General features: G+C 41.8%; 1 protein-coding gene across 2 annotated transcripts in view; it reads left to right on the top strand.

Moving 5' to 3' along the window:
- Nucleotides 1-12035, top strand: part of LOC122926705 (immunoglobulin superfamily member 1-like) — an 81909-nt gene that overhangs the window by 65826 nt on the left and 4048 nt on the right. For both annotated transcript variants that reach the window (XM_044278174.1, XM_044278175.1), the window contains exons 3-6: nt 3430-3705; nt 4945-5211; nt 6934-7209; nt 8112-8296. In XM_044278174.1, the coding sequence (XP_044134109.1) occupies nt 3430-3705; nt 4945-5211; nt 6934-7209; nt 8112-8296 (1004 nt within the window). The remainder of the gene's footprint in view (nt 1-3429; nt 3706-4944; nt 5212-6933; nt 7210-8111; nt 8297-12035) is intronic.

Genomic DNA, 12035 nt, shown 5'->3' with positions numbered 1-12035 from the left:
TTCACTTTCAGTTGTAAAATGTTTCAAATAAAACTACATTTCTATATACATTTTTCTCTAAATGTATTGTTCTACATGTCTTTCATTAAAAAAAATGCAATAAGTGTATATTTATTGGTTTGTACAAAAGTTATACCGTTTACAAACTATGGTACAAAAATGTGAATTTCCGCATTTTGAAGCAGCTCTGACTTTCTGAGCACCTGTCATGTTTCCTGAGGTTTTACAATGCCCAAACAGTAGAAACACCCCACAAATGACCTCATTTCGGAAAGTAGACACCCTAAGGTATTTGCTGATGGGCATAGTGAGTTCATGGAATTTTTTATTTTTTGTAAAATAAAATTTTACATTAACACACCATACCCCTCACGGAATACCTTGGGTTGTCTTCTTTCTAAAACGGGGTCACTTGTGGGGAATTTATACTGCCCTGGCATTTTAGGGGCCCTAAAGCGTGAGAAGAAGTCTGGAATCCAAATGCGTAAAAACTGCCCTGTGAAATCGTAAAGATACTCTTTGGAATTTGGGCCCCTTTGCGCACCTAGGCTGCAAAAAAACTGTCACACATGTAGTATTGCCGAACTCAGCAGAAGTAGGGCAATGTGTTTTGGGGTGTATTTTTACATATACCCATGCTGGGTGAGAGTAATATCTCTGTAAAAGACAACTTTTCCAATTTTTTGGTACAAAGTTGTAATTTTACAGAGATATTTCTCCTTTTAGGAGGGCATTTTTAGGCATTTGGATTCTAGACTTCTTCTCACGCTTTAGGGCCCCTAAAATGCCTGGGCAGTATAAATACCCTACATGTGACCCCATTTTGGAAATAGGACACCCCAAGGTATTCCGTGAGGGGCATGGCGAGTTCATATAAGGTTTTTTTTTTTTGGCACAGAACTCCTAGGGAGAGTAGCAGCAGTGCTGAACTTTCTCCATTTATAGACAATTTGTCTTACTGTGGACTGATGAACAGCAAGGCTTTTGGAGATACTTTTATAACCCTTTCCAGCTTTATGCAAGTCAACAATTCTTAATCGTAGGTCTTCTGAGAGCTCTTTTGTGCGAGGCATCATTCACATCAGGCAATGCTTGTTGTGAAAAGCAAACCCAGAACTGGTGTGTATTTTTTATGTGGCAGGGCAGCTGTAACTGACACCTCCAATCTTATCTCATTGATTGAACTCCAGTTGGCTGACACCTAACTCCAATTAGCTCTTGGAGATGTCATTAGTCTAGGGGTTCACATACTTTTTTCAACTGCACTGTGAATGTTTGCATGGTGTGTTCAATAAAAACATAGTAATATTTAATTATTTGTGTGTTATTAGTTTAAGCAGACTGTGATTGTCTATTGTTGTGACTTAGATGAAGATCAGATAACATTTTATGACCAATTTGTGCAGAAATCCATATCATTCCAAAGGGTTCACATACTTTTTCTTGCAATGGTATGGTTTAATTCCTAGAGTACTGTAATTTGCTTGGGACACATGTGAGCCTGTGGTTACTGACTTAGTACCTGATCATTGGTTCCCTCATGCCCAACAATGTTAACCCTGTTGTAAAAGTCTATACTCACTTATAGAGGTTTTCCAGGAGTTCAGTGCTGATGGCCTATCAAGATAGGTCATCAATATCTGATGAGTAGAGGTCCAACTCAAGGCACCTCTACTGATCAGCTGTTTGGGGAGACTGTGGTGCTCTGGTGAGTACAGTGGCCTCTTCACAGCATATCAAGCACTGTGCTGTACATTGTATAGTGTGTGTGCTTAGTATTGCAGCCAAGGCCCTTTTCACTTGAATGGGACTGAGCTGCTCATAGGCCATGTGACTGATGAACATGACATTACTGGCCTAGGAAAAAGCCACAGCTTCTTTATACAGCAGACTAGTGGGGGTGCTGGGAGTTGGACCCTCATCGATCAAATATCCTGGGGATAGGCCATTTATATTGAACTCCCGGAAAACCCCTTTAACATGTTAGACTACTCACATCCACTTACCCCAGTAAATGTTTTATTAGGGGACCTAGGCATCTAAGAAGTTTAGAGAGAGGGAGCTCCCTCTGTCAGGCCTCAGCACCCTTGCAAATGAGATTGCTGGGTGCCAATGTTTTAGCATGGCAGCCAGGAGCCTAATGATGGCCTCAGGACTGCCTGGAGTGTATGCCTATCAGGATGCTGCTCTCTGGCATAGGCTGATAGTGCCTGTCACTAGACAGTACAGTGTACTATAGAATCAATCAGATGATCGCCCATTAATCTCCCTTTGTGAAACTAGTAAATGGTTAAAAAAATATTAAATAAATAAAAAAATAGCAAAAATGAAATCCCTTTTATATATTTTGGTATTGCGACATCTGTAATGACCCACAGTGCACAATTATAAAGAATAAAGTTATCCCGCACGATGAGTGCTGTAAGAAAAAAAAAAAAAAGAAAAGCATTGCTGTTTTTTTGCTACCTGAAAAAACTGAATAAAAAGTGATCAAAGTGTGTTATGTACCCCAAATTGGTACCAATGAAAACTACAGGTCATCCATAGAAAGGTCTTGGGTTCAGCAATGCAAAAACATTTAAAGAAAAAAAAAGGCTTTTTATTGTGCAAAAGTAGTAAAACATAAAAAAACAAACCAAAAAACTATATGTATTTGGTATTGCTGTAATCACACTGACCCAGAGAATAAAGTTAAAAACTCAGTGGCAGTAGTGTTACTTTTTTCCCATCCCTCCTCCAGAAAGAGCTAATAAATCAGTAAGTTATGTGTACTACCAAAATGGTGGCATCAAAAACTACATGGCCTCTTATGACTACATTGAAAGAAAAATAAAAAAGTTACAGCTCTTGGAAATGAGACAATGAAAAAATGAAAAAATTAAAAAATGCTTGGTCACTGAGGCCTCAAAAAGGGTGGTCACTAAGGGGTTACAAAACTACTTGGATCCAAAACAGAGGTAGTCTTAAAGATATGATTATGTGGCATCTTCTGAATACTTCAGTATCTGATATGGTAATGCCCACTACCCTAACAGATGGTTAGGCCACTGGTTCCATAAATGGTAGGCCATTATAATGGGTACCATAGCTCTTTTTTTTATTTTTATACAGAGCTCCAAATCCAATTTCCCTTCAAACAGTCTAGTCTAGGAGCTCGCAGAAGATTGAGTTTATAGCATACATTTCATACAATAATAAATCTTTATTCATTAAGCTCTTTTTCTCCCCGTAGTGGCGGTTATTGGCAGCTAGAATTTAGAATTTTCACTTTCATTCATCTTAGTTTACATTTATAGCTATATTACAATTTTTAAGCAACTTTATTTTTTCAAAATAAATATTAACCATTTTCCATTATAGTATGCTTATGATATTTCTCATCACCAACATGTTTTGTACTTAATGTGGTTTTGTTGCTTTTTGACCTAGGAGAACTGCTTCAGCCCATATTAGAAATAGATACAGAAGATCCAAATGACGTCAATATGATTGGTAGCACGGCCTATTTAAATTGCACAAATTCATTAAATGCACAAAAATTCTATTTGAGAAAAGATGGAAATAAGGATGTAATGAATGAACAAGTCACTCCAGTGTTTACAATGACAAACTTAAATGCCAAAGACAGCGGACTCTATACCTGCCAATACAGCAGGAATTCAGAATTCTCCAAGCACAGCAAGCCTGTACACCTATATGTAAGCGGTAAGGAAATTCTATATTTTAGTTTAATCAGATGCCTAGAGCAGGGCCTGCTGTGGCCCACATCTCGCCTTCTAAGCCCCCTGCTCAATATCGTAATCAGAGATAACTGGAGGAGGAAGAGGACAGAATATGGCAGCTATTGGAGACCACTGCAGAGGGCTAGCTTTTGGGGCAACATATTGTGCTGCGCTGTGGTATATGGTTCTGATGGGACTGTATTTTGTATATTTAAAGGCTGCTGGTCTGTAGTGTAAGAACAGTGACGCACTGGCTGCTCTGTGACTATAACAGATATGGCATAATAGGCCTGTAGTTAATGGGTGACGATAGATATATCCCACTAAGACGCAGTAAATAGGAGCCATGTGGCACTAGAACGTGCATTAGCACACCAGGCTCCAAACAAGCCAAGATGTCTGGAAGTCTAGGGAGGCAGCAGGCAAGGCTTTATCTTACCCGAGACAGGTCCAGGGTGGAAGGACTGTGCCTTCATATTAAGTGATTGTAAGTGCAAGGTTTGAACTAAAAGTGGCCCCATGTTATAGGGGAGTCCAAATTGACAGAAGGTGGGGAAACACAAGTAGGCAAGGAAATAGAAATAAGCAGAGCCAGCAATACCATAGTCCAGAACAAAATTCCTCCTCAGCAGAACCAAATATCACAATGCTATAGTATTCAATTGTATCATTGTCCCGCGGTAGTCCGCCATTATGTACCCTGCTGGTAGCCATGAGGAGGTTTTGGTTGGTAATCAACCAACCGGGAAATTTCCTGGTAGGTTCAATGGCCAGTCAGCCCTTAAGAGTGTGGCCACCCAAAAAAAAAAAAACTCACCTGTTGGAAGTCCCGACCCCCATTGTTCCCATTGGATCTGGCGTGATCATAGCACATGACCACAGCAGAACATTTTTGCTAGCCTCAGTGGTTACATGTGCAAGAGCAGCACATCACAGTAGAGGATATGTGACTGCTGAGGCCAGGGATTAGATGCAGGGGTCACATGACTTCATGAATTCCAGTCGGAGGGGGGCTCAAACAGGCAGGGTCAGGAACTGTGAAGCTGGAAGAGCAGGCCATTCAAAAGGTGACTTTTTTGGTGAAAACTTTCTGCCAAGTGATTAATTTTGTAGTTAAATATCAGACAACTCCTTTAAGCTTTTTACATAAAAAATAAGAAAAAGCAATGTATCCTATAATATTTTCTATAATGTCTTATAATGTTTCCGTGACTTTATACAGACAGATACCCCCCACCAACAATCACTGCTGAACCGAAGAGCATCGTCCAGCCGGGACAGAATATGAATATAATATGCTCTTCTCCATATCCAGACATCATTTTTACCCTTTTAAAGGGTTATGCTCCAATAGAAGAAAGTGATAACAATCCATTCACCTATGTTATACGCGGTGCAAGTAAAGAGCATGCTGGGCAGTATTCTTGTAGGTACAGGAGGCTAAGCCTCCTGTCCGATTTCAGCTCTCCACTGATGATTGATGTTAAAGGTAAGAATTTATTTTAACTTCTAACTCTTAAAGGGAACCTGTCTGTAAGATCTGGCTGCCCACGCTGTAGGGACTATGGGGGGGTCATTTATTAGGACCGGCCCCTTCCCTGCCCACGTCATGCCCCCTTTTTTTAAACCTGTCGTGAGCGGGGAAAACTGGCGTATATCAGTTAGTAAATGACCCCCCATGACTTTTGATAGGTCACACTCGAGTGTTCCCGCATGTTAGGGAAAACATAGCATTGGGTTGTAGACAGAGTTATGTGCCAGTTTGGGTAAAGTGTGTCTCCCCTCCAGCCAGGAAGATTGACAGGTCTTCTCCTTTACACAAATAGAGAGACACACAAATAGATGCGGATAGCACACAGCTTGCTGTCCACACCTTTTGAAGCCCCATTGAAAAGAATGGACTAGCAAAAAATGTGGATTGGATGTTGGCCAAAAAATACAGGTGTGTGCATGGGGCCTAATATTGAGCCAGATGGGAGACACTTCTGACAACAGTCGACTAGCAGTATTTAATTTCTTTAAAGGGCATCTGTCAGTGGATTTGTACCTATAAAACTGGCTGACCTGTTGCATGTGCTCTTGGTAGCAGAAGACATCTGTCTTGATCCCACATTGCTGAGAAAAATGAGATGTTTAAATATATGCAAATGAGACTCTAGGAGCAATGGGGGCGTTGCCATTACCCCTAGAGCCTCTGCTCTCACTGGAGCTGCCACACCCTCTGGTCAGGGCCAGTTGTGATGATGGTTACACTGCCTGGCCCTGTCAATCAAAGTGCAGAGGGCACAGCAGTTGCAGAGAGAGAAGAGCCTCTGGGTGTACTGGTAACACCTGTATTGCTCCTAGAGGCTCATTTGCATATATTAAAGCTTAATTCTTTTCAGTATTGCGGACACATATGAACCTGGGACCAGCACAGATGCCTTCAGCTTCCAAGAGCACATGCAACAGGTCAGCCACGTACAACCCTGTTGACAGATGTCCTTTTACTATACCAAAGCCATATAAGCCTGCTCTGATGGATGTTTTTTTTTTTTTGTCTGTGGTGCCACATGGGACTGAACAAAGAGTTGCTATAAATCCTTATTACGGACCTGTGGACACTCCATGCCTCCTGCAACCCAACACATTTATTATTACTGGTGTAAATTCTAGCTGAAGTATATGCCAGAAGAGAGTGTATGAAATATCAACACCCCCCCCCCCCATCTTTGTGTGATCTATTTATCACACCTAACACTCAAGATGTTTGCTGTTTTATATTATTATATGGTGTTATATGTTATAGGTAACATGCCATTGCATTGCTTTAGTTTATTACATTCCTTATTGGCTTATCTTGTACTGACCTTGAGTTGCAGCCTCCAGAGCTGCATTCACAATTCTGCTAAGTGTTATTGGGAACAGTCAACATGCCTGTTGACAGACTTACCTCGAACAGCTTAGCAGAGCTCTTAGGATGCTGTAGGATGACTAGAGGACGACTGTAAAGGGCCTGGTGTCAAGACTACACTTCCCAGACTGTATATCACCAGCTCTGTGACACGGAGACAGAAAGGGGTGCTGGGAGAGCTTATGTGGGCACCTTTGGACTATCATACAGGGGGTAAAAGTAGTTTGCAATTTGCACATCTTTTTGCATGATCATTTAGGGTATTTACCATCCAATCTGATGATGTCATTTCTGTTCTCCATGTGTTATATTTCACAGCTCTTCCCAAACCTTCCATCACTTTGGAGGAGATTCAAAAAGTAGAGCTGAAGATCAGCTGCATGGCACCCGAGAAAGAGAAGAAGATGTGGTTTCAGCTATTCAATGAAAGCAAAGATGTCATACATGAAATAAAAGTTGTCAATAAAAGTCAAGTAGATTTTATAGTACCGTACCCCAATCAGTCTGACCCGAGATATTACTGTATGTATCGCATTCGGATGGGAAGTGACTTTGCAGATTCCTTCTTCAGTGATGCAGCCGTCATATGGAACGGTAGGATTAATAACTCTTTCTAGAACTGACTAACTGAGCTGGGGCCCTATGCAGCTTCCTGTAAGACTGAGCCAGGATTAATAACTACGGCTGGGCCATCCATACTCATCTAAGATAGGTATAATACATGGCACAACAATACATGACATAACATTACATGACATAACCATTTGCAGATACCCCTGCTCTAGGGTACTGCACAAGGACAGGCCAAAGGGTGCAGAATATATTAAAAGTGATACGCCTCTTCATAAATTCTGTGCATCTTAAGATTTATATATGAAACGCCACTCTTATTAAATAGTGTCTACCTATCAAAGCGGGACACCTATGGGTTATTTTCTCACACATGCCTGTATAGTTGTATCATTTTGAATAAAACTAAAAATCACCAGGGTATAGACATTTTTAAGGTCTAAATTGTTTCACTTTGTTAAAGGGGTTGTCCAGGTGCTCCGATGCTTTCCCTTGCCCCGTGCTGCATCGCACAGTTTTGTTTTGTTTACATTGTCACACTGCTAGGCGGAGGCTTCGGCCTAGCAATGATCCTGGTGACATCACCAGCACTATTAGGTGGTATATAGCGCTGACCTAGGCTGTTTTACAGGCTATGGCAGTGCTAAAGACTGCCTATTATTGCTGGTGACATCACCGGGATCGCTGCTAGGCGGAAGCCTCTGCTTAGCATACTGTGAGAAAGCCCAGTGCGTCACTGGTAGTGAAGAAAAAGCCCTTGCCCTGCGCAATGCAGCGCAGGGCAAGGGGGAGAATCGGAGCAAAAAATGCTCCGTTGTTCTACTCATTCATTCTGAATGAGGGAAGAAGAGGTTATGTCCGAGTTCAGAGCTGAACCACTTTAAATTGATTAATGATGATGATGTTTTCTTATTTTCTATTTCTAGAGCCTTCAGGAACTCAAGACTATACAATAGAAAATATTTTTCGGCTCCTTCTGTCAGCAATAATCCTCATTCTCTTAACTGTTATTTTTGCGAAACATTTCAAAAGTTCTGACGAATGTAAATCACGTCCTTCTGAACCATCAGCCCCCCGGAAGAAACTGGCGGTTGACTCTGAATATACACAGGTATAAGTCAACTTTTTTGCTTTCACTTTTCATATGCATGTAAATATTTTTAATTTTGACTGAGGGCTCATTCAGACGGCTGTATCCTATCCGCAAAAATGCAGATCCGTTTTTTTGCGTGTTAGCTGCTGATGACCCATTCACTTCTATAGGGCACTTTTCTATTTCACGGTTCCGCAGAACAAATGAAACATGTCCAATAATTGTCAGTGAAAATCAGGAGATGGCCCCATTGAAGTCTATGGGTCCGCAAAAATACTGAATGCTATCCGTTTTTTTGCAGATCAGCAAAAAAACGGATAGCATTCAGTATTTTTGCAGACAGCATACGGCCGTCTGAATGAGCCCTAACAGAGATGACTGAAGTTTTAAAAAAATTGATTTGGCAGCTTTGCTGAACTTCAACAATAAATTTTATTCATTACAAATTACTTTGTCGCGATCGCGCCGCCCCCTTCATTTAACCCCTCAAATGCCACGTTCAAAGCTGATCGTGGCATCTGAGACTCACATTCAGGTGCTTAGGGGTTAATCCGGGGTTTAAAAAAACAATTATACTCACCTCAACCACTTGATCGCAGACAGGCTGTCCGCTCCCATCTTGATTGAAGAAAACCCGCCAAAGGATCTGCGGTGAGCGTGATGACCTCACCACATGATCACGCTGGACGCGCACGGTGACATTATCGGTTACCACGAAGTGCGAGGAATTTCCGCTTTGTGGTTAATTTCATTTTTCCTGAAATTCGTATTGAAGCCCACTTCAGATACTTCGAACTCATTCAACACTAACAGACAGATTAATTGCATGACAAATATGAGATGTGAAATGTGAAATAATGATGATGGATGGATCAATAGATGCATGTGCAATACCCCAGAACTGGGGAGTATCTGTAAAATGTATTTTATTATTTAATGTTTCTAATGTTAATACTATTTACTGCATGCCAGTGTTAACAATCCTGGCCCAGCCCTCTCTGGAGCTCAGAGTATGGGCTGGCTTCACCCCCTGGTTCCAGAGGATTCCAGTCAGAGTAACTGTAGAGAGGGAGGAGGTAAGGTGCGGTTTCCTTGTGCTCCCCTCCCATATACTTCAGCTCCATGCCCTGGAGCCTCAGTCACCTCCAAGAGCTCCAGGAGATACAAGCAAGCAAGAACTAAAGGAGGATGATTTGCATGGCTACACCGAGAGAGAGACAGCAAGGTAACCCAGCTTAAAGCGATACTGACACTGCTGTTGCAGAGGGATAACAACTTAAAACACCCTATGCCACCCCAGACTAGTGGACACTACTTCCACTATTGCCAGATTGTAGTTGTTAGTCAGAGATCTAAGTAACAGAGATTTTAGCAAGAGAATGAGTAACCAGAGGGTTATAGAAACATAGAATGTGTCGGCAGATAAGAACCATTTGGCCCATCTAGTCTGCCCAATATACTGAATACTATGAATAGCCCCTGGCCCTATCTTATATAAAGGATGGCCTTATGCCTATCCCATGCATGCTTATAGGGAACCTATCACCGGGATTTTGTGTATAGAGCTGAGGACATGGGCGGCTAGATGGCCGTTAGCACATCTGCAATACTCAGTCCCCATAGCTCTGTGTGCTTTTATTGTGTAAAAAAAAAAACATTTGATGCATATGCAAATTAACCTGTCCCTGACTCATCTCACATACAGGACTCATCTCAGGTTAATTTGCATATGTAACAAATCATTTTCTTTACACAATAAAAGCACACAGAGCTATGGGGACTGGGTATTGCGGATGTGCTAGCGGCCATCAAGCAACCCATGTCTACCCAGCTCTATACCCAAATCTAGGTGACAGGTTCCCTTTAAACTCCTTCACTGTATTTGCAGCTACCACTTCTGCAGGGAGGCTATTCCATGCATCCACTACTCTCTCAGTAAAGTAATACTTTCTGATATTACTTTTAAACCTTTTCCCCTCTAATTTAAAACTATGTCCTCTTGTAGCAGTTTTTCTTCTTTTTAATATTCTCTCCTCTTTTACCTTGTCGACTCCCTTTATGTATTTAGAAGTTTCTATCATATCCCCTCTGTCTCGTCTTTCTTCCAAGCTATACATGTTAAGGTCCTTTAATCTTTCCTGGTAAGTTTTATCCTGCAATCCATGTACTTAGTTTAGTAGATCTTCTCTGAAGTCTCTCCAAAGTGTCAATATCCTTCTGGAGATATGGTCTCCAGTACTGCGCACAATACTCCAAATGAGGTCTCACTAGTGCTCTGTAGAGCGGCATGAGCGCCTCCCTCTTTCTACTGGTAATGCCTCTCCCTATACACACAAGCATTCTGCTAGCATTTCCTGCTGCTCTGACATTGTCTGCCTACCTGTAAGTCTTCTGAAATAATGACCCCTAAATCCCTTTCCTCGGATACTGAGGTTAGGACTGTATCGCTGATTTTATATTCTGCTCTTGGGTTTTTATGCCCCAAGTGCATTATCTTGTGCTTATCAACATTACATTTTAGTTGCCAGATTCCTGCAATTAACTGCCTAGCTCATGCCTAGATATCTGGGAGGAATTGACAATGTGTACAGATAACTGTTGGCTCTACTACATCTATTGTTGACTCTCTCAGAACCATGCGATGGCCATTGCATTTCTCTGCCTACACCCACATGGACATTAATACCATGGGCAGTCCCAAACTACCATCAGGCAGGCAGTCCACTGCTACAGGGACTGGTCCAAGGGAATATCCTCCTTCACTTCACCAACCCCAAGGAGCGATGGCTTGAGGGAGTACACAACATGACACATCATCATCAAGGCCACTACCATTTATATTCCTCAGCTCCAACCCCTCAGGGAATCGCTGCAAATGTGCTAGGAGGCTACCTTTACCCTTATGCCCAGGCTCAGTCACACCTTTTGCCATGTTCAATACAGTTAAAAGGCATCTGTCAGCAGTGTTACGTGTGCATATGTGTTGGTCCCATATTCATATGTGTCCACGTTCCTGAGAAAAATGATGTTTCAATACATGGAAATGATCCTCTAGGAGCAATGGGGGAATTGCCGTTACACCTGGAGTCTCCGACTTCACTGCAACTGCCGCGCCCTCTGCACTTTGATTGACAGGACCAGACATGATAAGGTTTACACATGCGTGGCCTTGTCAATCAAAGTGCAGAGGATGCAGCAGTTACAGAGAGAGCAGAGCCTCTGGGTGTAATGATAACAGCTCCATTGCTCCAAGATGCTCATTTACATATATGAAAACATCATTTTTCTCAGCAATGTCGGCACATATGAACATGAGACCAACACAGATGCCTTCAGCTGCCAAGCGCACATGCAACAGGTCAGCCAGTTTTATAGATACAAATCTGCTGACAGATGCCCTTAAAATTTTTCCACTTTCAGCAATGTGCTTTCCACATACAGTCCATAACACAGACCACGCAGGGCAGTTCACCACCCAAATGAGACCTTCCAACCACGATGCCCATCAATACCCAAGGTATATGACCTATAAAGTATTGGTACGCCTTCACAGGCTACCTCCTGCCATGCTTTAATACTCACACGGCGTTCCTAAGCCATGCACATAATATCTGGTTTCTTTGTTGGTGTCTCACAGCAGTTTAAATTCACATTACATTACATGACATAAGACAGCATATTAACATGGCTTATAATATATGGGTGCTGCTATAATAGCATGCATAAACTTAACATTTACAATGCTGGTGTGTCCTCA

Source organism: Bufo gargarizans, chromosome 2 (genome assembly GCF_014858855.1).
Source record: "Bufo gargarizans isolate SCDJY-AF-19 chromosome 2, ASM1485885v1, whole genome shotgun sequence".
Classification (NCBI taxonomy): domain Eukaryota; kingdom Metazoa; phylum Chordata; class Amphibia; order Anura; family Bufonidae; genus Bufo; species Bufo gargarizans.
The sequence above is the reverse complement of the archived record's forward strand: the minus strand, read 5'-3'. Positions and strand labels throughout refer to the sequence as shown.